This window comes from Diabrotica undecimpunctata, chromosome 7 (assembly GCF_040954645.1).
Source record: "Diabrotica undecimpunctata isolate CICGRU chromosome 7, icDiaUnde3, whole genome shotgun sequence".
Taxonomy (NCBI): domain Eukaryota; kingdom Metazoa; phylum Arthropoda; class Insecta; order Coleoptera; family Chrysomelidae; genus Diabrotica; species Diabrotica undecimpunctata.
The window spans coordinates 12,938,221-12,954,198 of record NC_092809.1 but is presented as its reverse complement, the minus strand read 5'-3'; the positions used below and the strand labels follow the sequence as shown (position 1 = coordinate 12,954,198).

General features: G+C 34.2%; 1 protein-coding gene across 1 annotated transcript in view; it reads left to right on the top strand.

Moving 5' to 3' along the window:
• Positions 1-15,978, top strand: part of MYPT-75D (Myosin phosphatase targeting subunit 75D) — a 79,010-nt gene that overhangs the window by 44,748 nt on the left and 18,284 nt on the right. The window contains 4 exon segments of the mRNA XM_072536732.1: positions 888-1,131; positions 3,227-3,352; positions 3,410-3,485; positions 6,775-6,989. Coding sequence (XP_072392833.1) covers positions 888-1,131; positions 3,227-3,352; positions 3,410-3,485; positions 6,775-6,989 — 661 coding nt within the window.

Sequence of the window (15,978 nt, the reverse complement as noted above, 5' to 3'; positions counted from 1 at the left end):
TTTAATAGTTTCCCTTATTTCTTGGGATGTACCATTACGAATAGAGGGCGTATTTTTCTCCACTTCTAAGAGAAAATCTTCCTTGTTCCTTATTTCTATCTTTTTTGTCTTTCTCCGTTTATTGGGCGTTTTAAGTTTGAACTTATTTTAGCTATGAGGAGAATATGATCTTATTCGCATATCGCCCCTCGATATGATTTGACTGTTTATGATTGATGATCTCCAGCGAATATTAATGAGAATATAATCGATTCGATTTCTAGACCTATCTTCAGAACTTTTCCAAGTATAGAGTCGGTGTACATAACATATCAAGTGTTCATGGTAGAATAATTATTTTTGGTAGCAAACTCAATTAACTGGCTACACCTGTATAATTCTGAAATGGGCCTCTCCTAACCAGTGCGTTTCTGCTAGTCCAGCGATTTCAATGTTGTATCTTGCCAACTCTCTTTCAATAAATGTCATTTTTCCATTATGTGTCTTCAGCCCTTGCACGTTCCATGTACCGACATTCCTTATTTGTCTTGATTGTGATCTGTGTAGGCCAGTAACTAAATTTATACACGATGCCTGGCCGGTAGCAGATTTTTCACTCCTTGACCCGGACTGCGTGACAACATCCAAAGCATTCTATTGGACATTATGCTTAACTTTCTTGGGATTGATAATGCAGTCGATCGATCTGCCCTTCTATATCGTAATATCATAATAATTCTGGTATTACTGCTCCCTTAGCTGCTACCCGTTTTTACCGGTCGCAGCTGCACTCCGACAGGAATATTTATCTACTTTCCGGTCGGAGTGGGAGATTTCAAGTAGAACTTAGGAAAAAAGACCATTTGTAAATCTAATTAAAGTATGTAGTAATTTTTTTTCTGTTTTAGGATTCTTATAGCAAGAGGAGCCAACTTATTAGCTGTGAATGCTGACGGTAACATGCCGTACGATATATGCGAGGACGATGCAGCTCTAGATTACATCGAAACGGAAATGGCGAAACGCGGTGTCACTCAAGAACTCATCGACGATACCAGGGCCGCAACGGAAAGACAAATGTTAATAGACTTGAAGAAAGTAGCAGCTGCCGGTGGAAATTTGGAGTATTACGATGAACAAGGAGCCACACCAGTAAGTCTTACCTTTTTATGTTTTGCACACCATTTTAATGTAAATTGGAAGATATTAGATAATATGATTCATGTTAAACAATGTTAAGATACAAGTTCGAATGTTCGTTAATATCTTGTAGCGTGTTTCAATAAAACGAGCGGTTCTAATTTATATAAATATATTTATTTATAAGTTTACAGCACGATAATATCTTATCAACTAACTTAAGGTAATATCAGCGCTACTTATATAAGTTATTATGTACTAGAATATTCTGGAATAGTCCACCTCTATTCTCTTGCATTATCGCTTCGATTCCATCCCGTCCAATACATCCGGAAGGTTATCGAACACAGATCATCGTCGTCTCGAGATGCAACCGTTATATGGGCTACGTCGAAATAAGCAAGTTCGGTACAATATTATAATTTCTTTCATATAATTAATTGTGGGTTGTGGGCTCAAAATAAATCCTTGAGGGACAAAAAAGGAGTACAACCTTGATATGGATATTATTTAATAGGGAAATAACTGGAGATTGAATTCAAAAACACTATCAGAAGTGACAAGTTATCAGAAAAATTTTGTACGCACTACTATGCATTCTTTCTTTTTTGAAAATAAAACGCCAACCCTCGAATCCATTAGGACAAAGGTAATGGAGAATGATCTCATTCCAAAAATAAGCAAAGAGGCGTTAAAGATAATAATAAAAGAAGATTAAAAATTTTTATATGCGAAACGATCCCGTAAATCTGTCTTAATAGAAAAAGAAGATTTAGTCTCATGGCGGCGAACATATCTTAGCTCTATTAGAGAAGTTTATTTTGTCCACAAAAAGATTTATTATCTGGACGAAACGTGGGTGAATGCTGGCCACACAGTATCTAAGATCGGGCAAAATACTACTGTAATGAGTTATCGTCAAGCATTTGTGGACGGTTTATCAACAGGGTTACGAGGACCAACGGGTAAAGGGCAACGACTGATTGTCGCTCATATAGGTAGTGAGAGTGGCTTTTTAGATGATAGTGCACTAATTTTTTATCCAAAAAAAGGAGGATTATCACGAAGACATGGACGCCCAACGCTTTAAAAAATGGTTTGAATCCCTTCTGTCACGAGTCGAGCCAAATTCGGTAATAGTGATGGAAGCAGACATGCAGAGTTGGTAAGGACAAAATGGAATTCCATTTTCCGGGAACATGGTTAAGGTTGAGCTTACAAGTGTCATCAGACAGCATCGTGACAGATAACGCCAGCATGTTATGGATACAATGGCTCATGTTAAAGCCATCACCATTTTGAGACTTCCTCCTTACCATTTCGACTTAAACCCTATAGAATTAATCTGGGCTCAAGTAAAGGGTTACGTGGCTCGTGAAAAGGTGGCATATAACATTTCTGATGTCCAACGTTTGTTAGAACTCACAAGGAACGATTGGTTTATTGGGTTAACTATTCTGACGAGTCATTGGATTCCAAAACTTTATAAACATACCTTAGGTAATTATTTCTTTGCTTTATAGTTCTTCTTCTATATAAATGGAATATAATAATTATTTTGCAAAGTTTTCTGTTTTTTGAAGTACTGTATTAGGCACTCTATAATAACAATAAACTTTACGTTATTTTGCTAGACAATTATAAGATACCTGTCAAAATACACCTGATAATTTAATAAAATTATATCGGTCTTAGATTTAATTTTTACGTAATTACTTATGTGTTTAAATAACTAATAAATCATTAAAATATTATTTTGGTACGCCTCTGAAAAGTTGATAAGTGGAATATCGGATGGTCGCTTTAAGTGTGATGTTGCCAATGAATCACCTTCAATTGAAAATTGTTGTAGTATAGAGCATCAAGTTCAAAAATAAAAATAGCCATTATGATATAGATAAATTTCGTAGGGAGACTGCACTCTAAGAAGAAACATACTCGCACAGAGTTTTCTGTTAAAATATATATTATATTTTAGTCGTAGACTTTTAGATAACTTTGATAACTTGAAATATAACAGAAAGTATTAAATGAACTCAGTATTGCCTACTTAATAAAATACTATTATATTTTTATATTTATAATTTTTACGCTTTTTTTGTTTTAGTTACATATCGCTGCCGCCAATGGCTACCTATCTGTAGTGTAGTTTCTTCTTGAGATGGGTGTAAGAACTGACGTGAAAGACAAAGACGAATGGCAACCTAGTCATGCAGCAGCTTGTTGGGGTCATGTAAGTACTAAATTACATTGTCCTCCATATTTTTCTAAGTTATGTATACTTTTTTAGCCAGAAGTACTAGAATTATTGGCACAAGCAGGAGCAAACTTAAATGCTAAGAATAAACATGATGAAACACCTTCAGGTAAAAATTTGTATATTTAGTATTGTATCTATAACTTGTGTACTTATCATTGTTATGGTTTTTCTAGCTTACACGTCCCAAAAGTATCGATCAAGCCTTGCATTTTTTAAAGCAGATATCATCATTGTCTCGAAATTGATTATCAAATACAAAAGAAACGGCTTTGCCAATAGATCACAATAGTTTGTCTTTTCGAACTTTAAAGTGTTATTTTGGAAATGATGAACTAATGAGAATTTTTGAAATAAACACTAAGAACGATTTAAGCAGTGACGGATACCAAATGCATGTATCTGTATCTTAAAATATCCAGAGCATGGATAAACTATAAATGCAGAATGCGGCATATATTATAAAGTAGAACACCATCAGGCTACAATTCAATAGAACCTATTATTGACATAAAAAGATGATGATAAACAATTCACATGAAACAACCTCCGTTTCGCATATAGCCATAAAGACAAAAAAATATATAGACTTAAAGTACTTTATTGCTTTTCAAAATATGTCACACCAAAATAGATACACTTTTGCATACCTTCAAACCAATTCGTAAAACAGATATTTCAGTCTTTAGTTGACACCTTCAAAATCGCTTTTTTAAAGGCATCGATGACTTCTTCTGGCGACTGGAATCGCTGCAAGTATTGAATTCTTTATCTTTAGGAACGTGAAGAAGTCCTTGGGATGTAGGTCGGGACTATACGGTGGATGGTTTAACACTTCGATGTTTTGAAGCTCCAAAAACTCTATTGTATTAAGAGTGGGGGAGGGGGGAAAGCATAGCTTTCTTATCGTCTATACGCATTCGCATCACAGCTAATGATTAACTGCAGTACATGTTCCCTGCAATCTATCATTAGCTGTTCTAACTCCCTTGACGATTTTTTTTTTTTTTTTTTTTTTTTTTTTTTTTTTTTTTTTTTTTTTTTTTTTTTTTTATGTGGCATTGACTTTCGTCATTCAGCCAGTCTCGAAAGGTTATAATATATTCCTCAAAAAAGTATACACAGATAAGTACAGATTATTTCTCTCAGACAAATGCACAGCGATATCCCTAAAACGAAATAGACGAATAATTAATAGATGAACACGTCGAAGGGAAATACAAGGACACTCGCTTCTCGTCTAGGGGTCCGTCAAGACATTTATTTTAACAGACAAACAATACTGGACCACGGATAAGGTATTGTTACATATAGGATAAACAAAGGGTACAAGTCTAATCCTATACACGCTCATGAAAATTTTCATGAACGAGTACCAGATTTATAAAGCTATGCATGTGTCTGACAAAAATTCTATAATTAAATTATATATTGTTACAGAACCTATGGCTAACAAAGACTGTATATTATATGGAGCGTATGTATTGCATTTAGTTAATTTTGTATACAGGGAGTTTGAATGCTGAATAAATTTAGGGCATTCAAAGAAGATGTGATCGAGGTCACCTAGCTTGCCGCAATGTTTGCAACTATCATCATCGATGACTTTAATTTTAAATAAATGGCATGGGTAGCATGCATGTCCAAAGCGTATTCGATTTATAGTAGTAATATATTTACGAGGAGCTTTGAAATTCTGAAACCAGGTTGTTTGAGGTAGAGTTGGTTGTAAAGAGGTATACCTTTTATGGTTTGTAGATCCCTTGACGATGGTTGTTCGGGATCATCATATGGGAGGTATGCTGATCCGAGAACTATCTGACAGGCCCCGTTTGTTTTAAAGGATACCTTTCCAAGTTTGTAGTATGTCTTGAAATGAGCAGCCCTCAATGATTTATCATCAATCATCCTCGTCCTCCTTGGTGGTTTCTTTATCAGCCCCTTTGAGGGTGAGGATCATTTGGCCTTGGGTATATTATTTGGATCAGCTATATTTAAGATTGCTTCCTCCCACGGGCCTTCCATAGTCCTTACCACTTCAGTAATCCATTTTTTGTAATACTCGTTAGCACAGTTCACCCACAGAGCCCCTTTTCTAAACGACGTTTTATGGAACTGCAGAAGTTCATTCTGACCTCCGATAGGAGCCTCATCAGCTGCTTGTTTCAATTTGTTAATGATCAGATCTGCTGGAGCCCGATCTAGTTGAGTATCAAGATGAGGTCTGTGAGCTACTACCATTCTCTATATTTTTGTCACGTTGCTTTATGACCTAGTCTGCTCGTCCTCTTGGTTTCTTAGCAAATTCTGTTGCGAGGGGAGTGATAGTATTCTCACAAAGTCTCTTTTTATTCTCAAATGTAGCCGATTTGGTTTTCTTGGAATTTGCTATGGTCCATATCCCAGCAGCCATTTTTGCCTTTTTCCTCATCTTCCTTTGTTGAGCTCCACAGAGGCCTTTTTTGTGACTTACTTATTTATTTTTTAAATTTAAAAATCCGAAATTATACTTTATAATTTTGAATTTTCAAATTATAATAAATAATACTTTGGTGTATGTGCTAAAACGCAATTCTAGCGTACTAACGAGATCCGGAATTGGTTTTTGATCGAAACACCTTGGAATTTTTTTGGGCTTTCTCTCCCAGTGATTGACTTTTAATTAATTTTATTTATATTTTATAAGAAGAGCGTTTTAATTATATTATCTATATTCTTTGCTCACACGTTCGACAATTTCCGTTTTTGGTATATTGGGAGGTTGGCCAGAACGTGGGTCAGTGTCAACGAGATGTGCGGTCTTTTATCTCTATTTTACTCATATATTCATCTCCAATGGATTTTTGAATCACTTGACAGTTTCCGCACAACTTTTTCGATTTTAAAGCAAATCTTAACGAAAATTCGGTGTTGGCATCTCTCGGCCATTTTCATCGATAACAAAATGCGACGAATGCAGAAACATGTAATTAAAAACGTAGACACTTCCCATTAAGAAAATGTAATTTTCACTAAAATCAATTGTCTCTTAATCCCATACAGGCATAATATTTACCATATTGAAGATCATCCCCGTATTATCCGCTACTGGAAACAGAGATTGGGTTGTTTGTGCATATCATTGTCGTCTTCACTTGAAATATTCACTTCTTCCGAATATTCTTCCTGGCACCACTAGATCTAAGAAACTAGAAAACATTAGTTTTCTAGTTTTAGTGGTTTTTACTATTTTTTTATCTCTCATTTTAATTAACACCTCTTAGAAAGATATATAGTACTTCAGTATGCTGATCTACTGTCCCAGTCCAGCTTCTAAATGGCGATTTATTAAAACTTCCGTTTATTTCTTTTCTAATGACAAAATATTTTATAAAAGAAAATTTCCTTTTTTTTTACAGATATTTGTGAAGATCCCGAAATAAAAGATAGAATTCTAGAACTCCGAACGGAGCAGGAAATAAAGAAACAAGCAGAAGCTAAACGAAAAGTTCGAAGATCTCAGAGTAACACACGCACACAGTCCGTTAGGCGGACGTCTTTGAGAGATAAAGGCTTGACCGCAAGAAGGGACGCTGTAGAAGAAGCCAGATTGAGGCTGCAAGCGGAAAGCAATGTGAGTATATCTTTATTTTGAGTAACAATAACTGTAGTCGTGCTGAATATTTTCGTAGATTTAGGATCAGCAGATAGTAGATTTGGGAGACAATATATCCCTTGTATCTATGTGAAAATGGCAAAATGCTTTGTATATTTAGTTCATTATTTAAATATTTATGATTATTAGCCATTATTATTATCCATTTTAATCTGGACTTATCTCTGCAGTACAAATCTTTCTTTTAGTTTTCCACTTTTTCCTTCGTCTGTTTATCTTCTTCTTTTCTTCTTCTTCTACCTCTTGGAGATCTTTCGATCTGTTTAAATTCTGAAGCTGCCTCTGGTTAATTTCCTGGGACGTAGATTGCCAACTATCCCTCCATGTTTTAGGTGGTCTTCCTGGAGGTCTTGAACCGGGCGGGTTGTTTTCTAGGTCAATTTTTGGGAATCTATTCTCATCCATTCGTCTTACATGATTGTACCACATCCTTTTACGCTGCCTTCCTCAACTTACAATATATTGAACTTTGCACTGCTCTCTAACCCTGTCCCTTCTTGTTTTGCCCACTATTGTTCTTAGGGTTTTCATTTCGGCAACCCTTAGCATCTGTTTCGTTTTGTTGGTATTTTTGCGCACTTCTATGCCATATGTCATGATCGGTCGTATGCAAGTCTTATAGATTCTAATTTTACTATCTTTGCTCATATACGGATTTGACCAGACTATCTCCCGCAGACATCCCGATAATGCGGATGCTTTGTTGATCTGACTCCTTAGGTCCTTTACTGGGTCGTGTCTTCTTGATATATCTATGCTCAGATATCTGAATTGCATCACATGTTCTATGAGGTTGTTCTCAACCACTAACTTCTGAGCGGATCTTTTGCTATTGTCATACATTTAGTTTTGTTGGTAGAAATGGTCATATTTAGTTGTCGGCTTATTTGAAAGAACTGAAAGAGCTGTCTCTGAAGATCATCTTCTGATTCGGCAATAATTGCTGCATCATCTGCGTAACACACCATACCAATTCTTTTGTTGCCCATTCTGTATCCGAGATTGAGAGATGTTACTTTGTTTATAATTTTGCCCATGAGTAGGTTAAACAAGAAGGGGCTTAAACTGTCGCCTTGTCTAATTCCTCCCGGTGTTAGAATATTTTCAGTGAATTGGTCTCCTGCTCTAACTTTGGTTACATTGTTGTTATTTAGGTTATGGACTATCTTTGTTATGTTGGTCGGCGTTTTATTTTCTATTAATATATTTAGAATGTCTCCCAGGCGAACCCTGTCAAACACCTTCGACAGATCAATGAAGCAAATATACGCTGGCATGCCGAACTCTATAGCGTCTGTTTATCATTTCTACAAATCCACTATTTTCACATGACTCATTATCAACAATAACTGTACTATTCTGTTCTTTCTGACTCAAATAGCCATTATTCTCCAAATTCAACATTCCTTTTGGTTTATTTTTACTAGATTTGTTGTTTACTACCAACTGTCTTGGTTCAGATGACCTACTGTTATCTACAACCTCTTTTAGATATAACTGATTGTGTAGGCTGCATATTCTGTGATGTTAACAACAAAATGGGTTCACTTTCACTTTATTTCTCACTTTTTTGGTAATTTACTTCAGTCCTCAAAGACGAAAATGCCACTGAAGCTCTAAAAATCATACGAACAAGCTGAATTTTACCGAGAACGTCCATTCTGGGACCCCAAAAAGATGCAAAAAAGTTTATCCCCGACTTCCCTCTAAAACTCCCTCTTAGGGGAGGGGGAATCTAATTACCAAGAATCTGTACGCCGGCGCCGTACAAAAAGTTGAGATAAGTAGCTGAGATAATTTTGAAGAAAAATGTTTATTTTATCTCCATCAACTGAACATGCGTCCTCATCGCCCGCCATCTTGTTGAATTTATTGGCAATTTCTTGTCGGTTTCCTGTTAAACAAACTGACTCATCTAGAAAAACGTTCCTTAATAGATCCATTGACCCTTGATAACATCGATAAAGACAAGAGAATCATGGAAATACGTTTTCGTTGGAGGAAGGCGATGGATAGGGACGATTGGAGAGAAATTCTTGAGGAGGCTAGAACCCACACAAAGTTATAAAGTCAGAATGATAATGATAATACTGTTTTGTGACGGGATATTAAGCTAGTACTCGTGTTTTCACTGATGATGGTCTAATAGGACCCAAAACGTTTTGAACAATTGCAATGCGTTTAGATTTTTTATTTTTAACGTTTGTTAAAGTAGAAACGGTTAATAATACATTTTTCTCTCACAAAGAACAATACAAATACACTTTTGAAAACAGTAGAGGACAAAGATCTATGATAGACTATATTCTGTCTAATTTGAAAGTTACATTCCTTTCAAATCTTGGATGTAAGAGCACCAACATCAGCAGAAATAGGAAGCGATCATAAATTGGTATTGTGCAAAATCCGAATGAAAACACATATGTGATAACAAAACACCAGAATACACCACAAAGATAAAAGTCGAACGCTTACAGGATGGCTCCACAAGATACCTATTCCAAAAAAGCATAACCGAAAAAAGCAGAAATACATACATCACAGAAAGTGATGGAGTCGAAGAAAGCTGGGCAAAAATTAAGTCTAATATCTTCCTTGGCCTCGGCCAAGGAACTTCTTGGTGAAAGAAATATAAATAAAAATAAATCTTCCCAAGGCGAAGAACTCCATGGTTTTGTAGAGAAGTCAAGGAAAAATGTAAACAAAAGAAAAAAGTTTACCTGAAATACATGTCAACCAAAACACAAGAGGCATACCATAATTACAAGACAATTAGAAACGAAACACATGCACTTGTAAGAAAATTTAAAAAAATGATCACTGGGAAGGATTTTTACGGTCTGCAAAAGGAAATATGGCGCTTCATAAGAGGTCAAAGAACGGAGGTAAAGAAACTAATGGAACCAAAACACATAGAAAAGGATACGTGGATTGACTACCTATAAAAGCTCTATGCGGAGGAAGAACAAACGATGCTAAAACCGGAAACACCAGAAATTACCACAAATGAAGAACTTACTATAAATATACAGGAAGTTCGGAAAATACTTGAACACCTGAAGAACAGAAAAGCAACAGGTAATGACGGGATACCAAACGAATTACTGAAATGTTGTGGAGCAGTAATGACAGAACAATTAACAATATTAATTAATAAAATTATTAAACACAATAAAATACCGGAAGAATGGAACACGAGCGAAATAATTCTACTATTCAAAAAAGGAGATAAAAAACAGCCGAATAATCGTGTACAGATGCAATATTCGTTATAAAGCAAATTAATTACTATTTAAATCGGAAATTTCCGAAGTGGAAATTGAAACGTCAATAAACGTACTTTAACCTTTAATTGCGGCTTATTCCCATTTAAATAGTAATTACTTTAAAATGCCACAAGAAAATAGCTTCAGAACAATATAAAGCAAATTACTGAGAAATCACCAGAGTATAATAGACCAACATTTATGTGTCTTATTGGCCTAAAGAAAGCGTTTGACAGAGTAAGACTCAAACATGTAATCCATCTTCTGTATAATAAAGAATTTCCTCTAAATACTATCGAAAACATCTACCAAAACAAAAAAAATGGAAGTCAGAATAGATGGACAACTTACAGAACCTATAGAAATAGGCAGCGGAATAAGACAAGGGGATTCATCGAGCCCCATGCTATTCAATTGGTGAAATCATGGGTGAAATCATCAAAAGCGTTAACAAAGGAAGAGGATACAGAATGGGAAACAAAGAAATAAAATACTGTGTTACGCAGACGACGCGATATTGATAGCCCAAGATGAAGATAGTCTGCAAAGACTGGTTCACAGATTTAACATAAGAGCAAAAGAATTTAATATGACAATCTCATCTCAAAAAACTAAAACAATAGTAGTCAGCAAAGAACCAACCAGATGTAAAATAGAAATTGATGACATTAGTATTGAACAAGTGATGGAAATAAAATATCCGGGAATTACACTGTCTAGCTATGGAGACCTGGACAAAGAAGTGAGAGATCAAGTACAAAAAGCAAAATGCCACTATATGGCGAAACAGACACATTAACACTTAGATGAATTTAAAAATTTATAAAGCCAGTGTAAGACCAATGATGACATATGTCTCAGAAACAAGACCCGACACAGCCACAACGCAAAGGCTACTGGAAACGACAGAGATGAGAGTACTGAGAAGAATGACAGGAAATACGCTGAGAGATCGAAAGAGAAGTGAAGACATTAGAAGAAAATGTAACGTACAGTGTATAAATGAATGGACACAAAATAGGAAAACAGGAGACCCGTGTCGTCAAAATAGGAGATAAGTCACCAATCGGCAGAAGTAGTATCGGACGACGGCGCAAAAGATGGAGTGACAACCTTCCATAGAGGTATTAATCCGCCAGTGAACAAGCAGAATTGCTTGTAAAGAGGAAGAAGAAGAAGAACGTTTTTTTTAAACAAATGTACCAATTATTTTGGAAGCCTTTTATTTCATTAGAAAGTTTTTTAAGTATGGTATACAGCCAACCACTAGAAACTCTCCTGTTTTAAGTTATATTTTTTGTTCACTGTGTGCCACTTTTATTAGTAGTTGTCAAATTTTTAACGCTTATGATGTATGTTTATTTTTCATTACACTCATCCAGTTTAATCGTCTGTGGTTTTATTTATATTAAATTAAAATCTTAATTATTTATATGCAGTTTGTTGCATCATATTATTATGAGTACATCATTTGTTTCCAGTTGATTAATTCCAATATGAATGTAACATCAAAATCTCTCCTTGTCTTCATTTAAATTTCTTCCGCATTAGATCTACATACTTATTAAAAAAATGATCGACTCGTTATATGAAAAATAAAAGTTCCAATCGCTGCATATACCTACAAAAAGTGAAACTTTTATGCAATTCTCTTTTCTCTCATTAATTTTATGATAACACCGCGTTATGATTAAGTCAATTAATTTCATATACGAGTGTTTAGTATCCTAAATTGATTTAATTATTTACGATCACTGAATACACACGAGTTATGCTCGCATTCCAAGAAAGTTCACCAGCAATGAAGAAACTCAAAACAATATAATCTATTTTCGTCTTAGATTGTAATCGGAAAGACGGTTCCGCGAGTTATTTCTATTTTGAAAATGGTATTTTATCGAATCGAGTGGCGATTGTGTTGTGTGATTTTGTTGAAAGGCTCATTTTGTTAGCATGCCAAGCAGGAAAAAGACGACGACGACGTCTGTAGTTTGTCTATCGTATAAAGTGAGTTTTGATCTTATTAATTAAAAAAAAACTTTTTAAAACCATCGGTTCATTTAAATACTAGGATAATACACTGACCGGCACAAAAAGTGGCCACCTTATACATTTCCGAAAATAAAAATTCATTGGCAGCTTTATGCACTGTTTCAATTTGTTTACTCAGCATCTTTCATTTTTAAAACAAAAAAAAAAGGCCATTACTACTTGATTCCTTAACATAATTTAATTAGAAATCTACAAAAGAAAATATTGTAATATCTAACAAACAATAAAAATTACGAGTGAACTTGAACGAAATTGTCTAATATCGGGTATTATGCCCGAAAACATCAATAACCGTTTGCATACGATTTGGAAGGAAAAGGAACAAATTTTGAATAAAAACTTAAGGAATACGTTCAAATTCTACACGAAGCATGTTTTAAAGTTCTGCAAGACTTTTTGGATGGCCTGATTGACTTCTAGCCCTACGATGAAGTTTATTACAAAGAAGTTCGAGGATATTCAAATCAGGGCTGCAGACTGACCATTCTAGATTATTGATTTCTACTTTCCCGAAGTACTTAATTTGTCGCGATTCTTGCAGTAAACAGTATGTGCATTATCATGCATAAAGACAAAATTGTCCACAAAAAATGGACTAAATGGAACTACTGCTTTTGCCAAAACATCCTCTATATACCGGTGAGCATTCAGGGGGCCCTTGGTGAAAATAAGTGAAGTTCGAGCTTCAAATGAATTTCCAGTTCAAACCATGACACCATCACCGCCATACTTTCTTCTCTGGGGCATACAAGCTTGGGCATATCTTTCATTTTTCCGTCTTCAAACCCTCTCTTAGCCATCGCCAAACAGAACCGATATGTATCAGTAAAGAGAATTTGGCTCCAATCCTGTATATCCCTTTGTTGATGTCGAACAAAACCTATTCAATTCCTACAGTGTCTGGGTTGTAATTCGGGAACAATAGCCGGCCTTCTTGCCATTAGTCCTCATTCATTGAGGCGTTTTTTAACCGTTCTCTCACTTACATTTACATTTCGAACCTCCTGCAGACGGTTTCTTGCAGCAATTGCAGTGGAATGACGATTTCTTATAAGTTCCATCACAATAAAACGATCACCTCTTTGCGAGGTAACTCTTCAACGACCTGAACCAGGTCAACTTGAGTATGTACCAGTCTCTATAAAGAGATGGAAAGCTCTCTGTACTGTAGTTCTCGGAATACCAAAAGTTTGGGATACATAAACTAGACTTTTTCCGTCTTGTAGCAATGAAATTATTCGGGCAACATCTACTGTAGATAGCACTATATCTCAATTATTCACTTAGTCGAAATCCACGTTTGAAAAGCTAAATTACTGTTTAATTAAATGTTTTTAACTTAAAAGATAAACAGCGACTACAGAAAACAACAACATAAATGTCAAAACGGTCAAAAACAAGCGTACATAATCGCAATAAATATTTAAATTGAGACGCAATATGAAACAATGCATAAAACTTTCAATGAATTTTTATTTTCGGAAATTTATAGGGTGGCCCCTTATTTTGGCCGTTCAGTGTAATAAACAGTTAAATAATATTTTATTTTAAAAAAACTTTACAGCGAACTTAAAACTTCTTGTAATTGGTATATAATGTTTAATAAAATATTTCAATTTTAAAATCCAAAGGGATTACAATTATTTACAACGTTTTCGGTTCTGTCAGACCATCATCAGTGAACCTTAAAACTAGGTAATGTGGTTGCGATTTTGACGATTAAATAAAACATGTGGTTCAGATTACTTACTTAAGAGTGGTTGTTTAATAGACCCATCACAAACAGTGAATATGTTGAAATTGCATTTTAAATGTTTAAAATTTTAAACTCAAAATTTCTCAATTTAATTTAAGTCAATTTAACCTAAACCTTAATTATTTTCTAAATATAATTAAACATAATTATTTAACAAATCAATTTAACAAAAATATTCACAAAAGGGTCTTTAACCTTGTTTTATTTCTTAAAACTACCTATCAACGTTGTCTTAATGTCATTGCCAATAAAACATTTAATTTCATTTCCTATACCTCTCCTCTCCCAATACCCTTCTCAATTTCTTGATCTACTTCTTTATTTCTTGCAGCTTCTTATCCATACAGTTCCTTTTATTCATCACACCATTTTCGCATTTATTCTCAACGCCAGATATTATTTTTTTTTTTAGTTAAACACAAGTTATTACTTACGTGCGCTTGCTTCCTACCAGTATTTGATCAATTAAGCCACGTGTTCTGCATTCAGACGCTCCATAAAGTAGATACTATGAAAGTTAATTATTAATTAGTTAATAAATAACTTCAAGCATCAGCGAGAAGCGCTACTACCTGACTTGACAATGGCAAGTGCGACCTTGCCGAAACGTCGTCAAAATAATGGTTTTTATCAAAGCCAAAATTATTCAACGCGGTGTAAATCACATATAACTCCTGCAGAAATTTCAATATATATATATATATATATATATATATATATATATATATATATATATATATATATATATATATATATATATATATATTAATAAGATCCCCAAATTTTAGATAAAATTAAAATTAGAAAGACCATTAAAAAAATCGAGAACACCCTGTATATAGAAATAGTTTAGTTGTACATGAGTGGTTTCCGAATAAGTGAATAAGTGATTTGGACAGTTTTCTCCAATAAAAAAAAAATACGGTTTGGACATAAGCAGTTAGATTTAGTACACAACTATTTGAAATTTGCGGATATAATAGATTAGAAAGTAATAAGTAAGCATTATTGGTTATTGAGTTTTCTCCTTTATAAAAGTTGAAAAAAGAATTCAAGTTCGTTTGAAGGAAAGTATTTTAACGTCAAGTAATTTTTGGAAAAACAAAAAAATTTTTATGAACTAAGAATCCGATGATGCGTTGGATGACAGGGAACTGTGAAAACAACTGTCAAAATAACTGTCAAAAGAACTGTCAAACGAGAACGCGAATTGAGAGATGCTCCTAAAAAATTTATGAATTTTTGGTGGTTTTCTGATATTATAGAAAAGATATTCTAATTTAGAATTTATAAGAAGTAGTGTTTAGTGTTTTGTGTGGAAAATTAAGCAGCCATTGTGGTAAACAGACGAATGCCAGTAGAAACAGAGGCATTACTGTGTAAGTACACACAGATATATTTTCGTTGTGTCTGAGAGGAAGCAGTTTGTTTATCTTGGAGTTTGGAGATTGTGGTAAAATCCAAGCAAAGGAAACAATAATTCTTTCTTAAAATTTTTATATTAAGAGATAGTTGATTTAGAAATATGTGTAGTTAAACCTTATTAATTATTAAGGGATGTGTGATTTGATGGATGATTGATTATATTTTTTTTATTATTCTATTTATAGTGTATGGTGTAAGATTTATCCTCAACGGAATTTTCAATTAATTTGATATATTTTAAAATAAAGGACAATTGTTATAATATCAGAATTGATTGTCTAGTATTTTTTTTTCTTTTTGTTTATCTTTCTTAAATGGAACTAGCAGAAGATACTTTGAAGCCACGTTTTAACTAAAAAAATTATATATAATAATTATTTTCAGCCCTGAGATATTTTTTGATTTTGATTTGTTTGATAAAGATAAACTTATTACTTTTCAGACTATA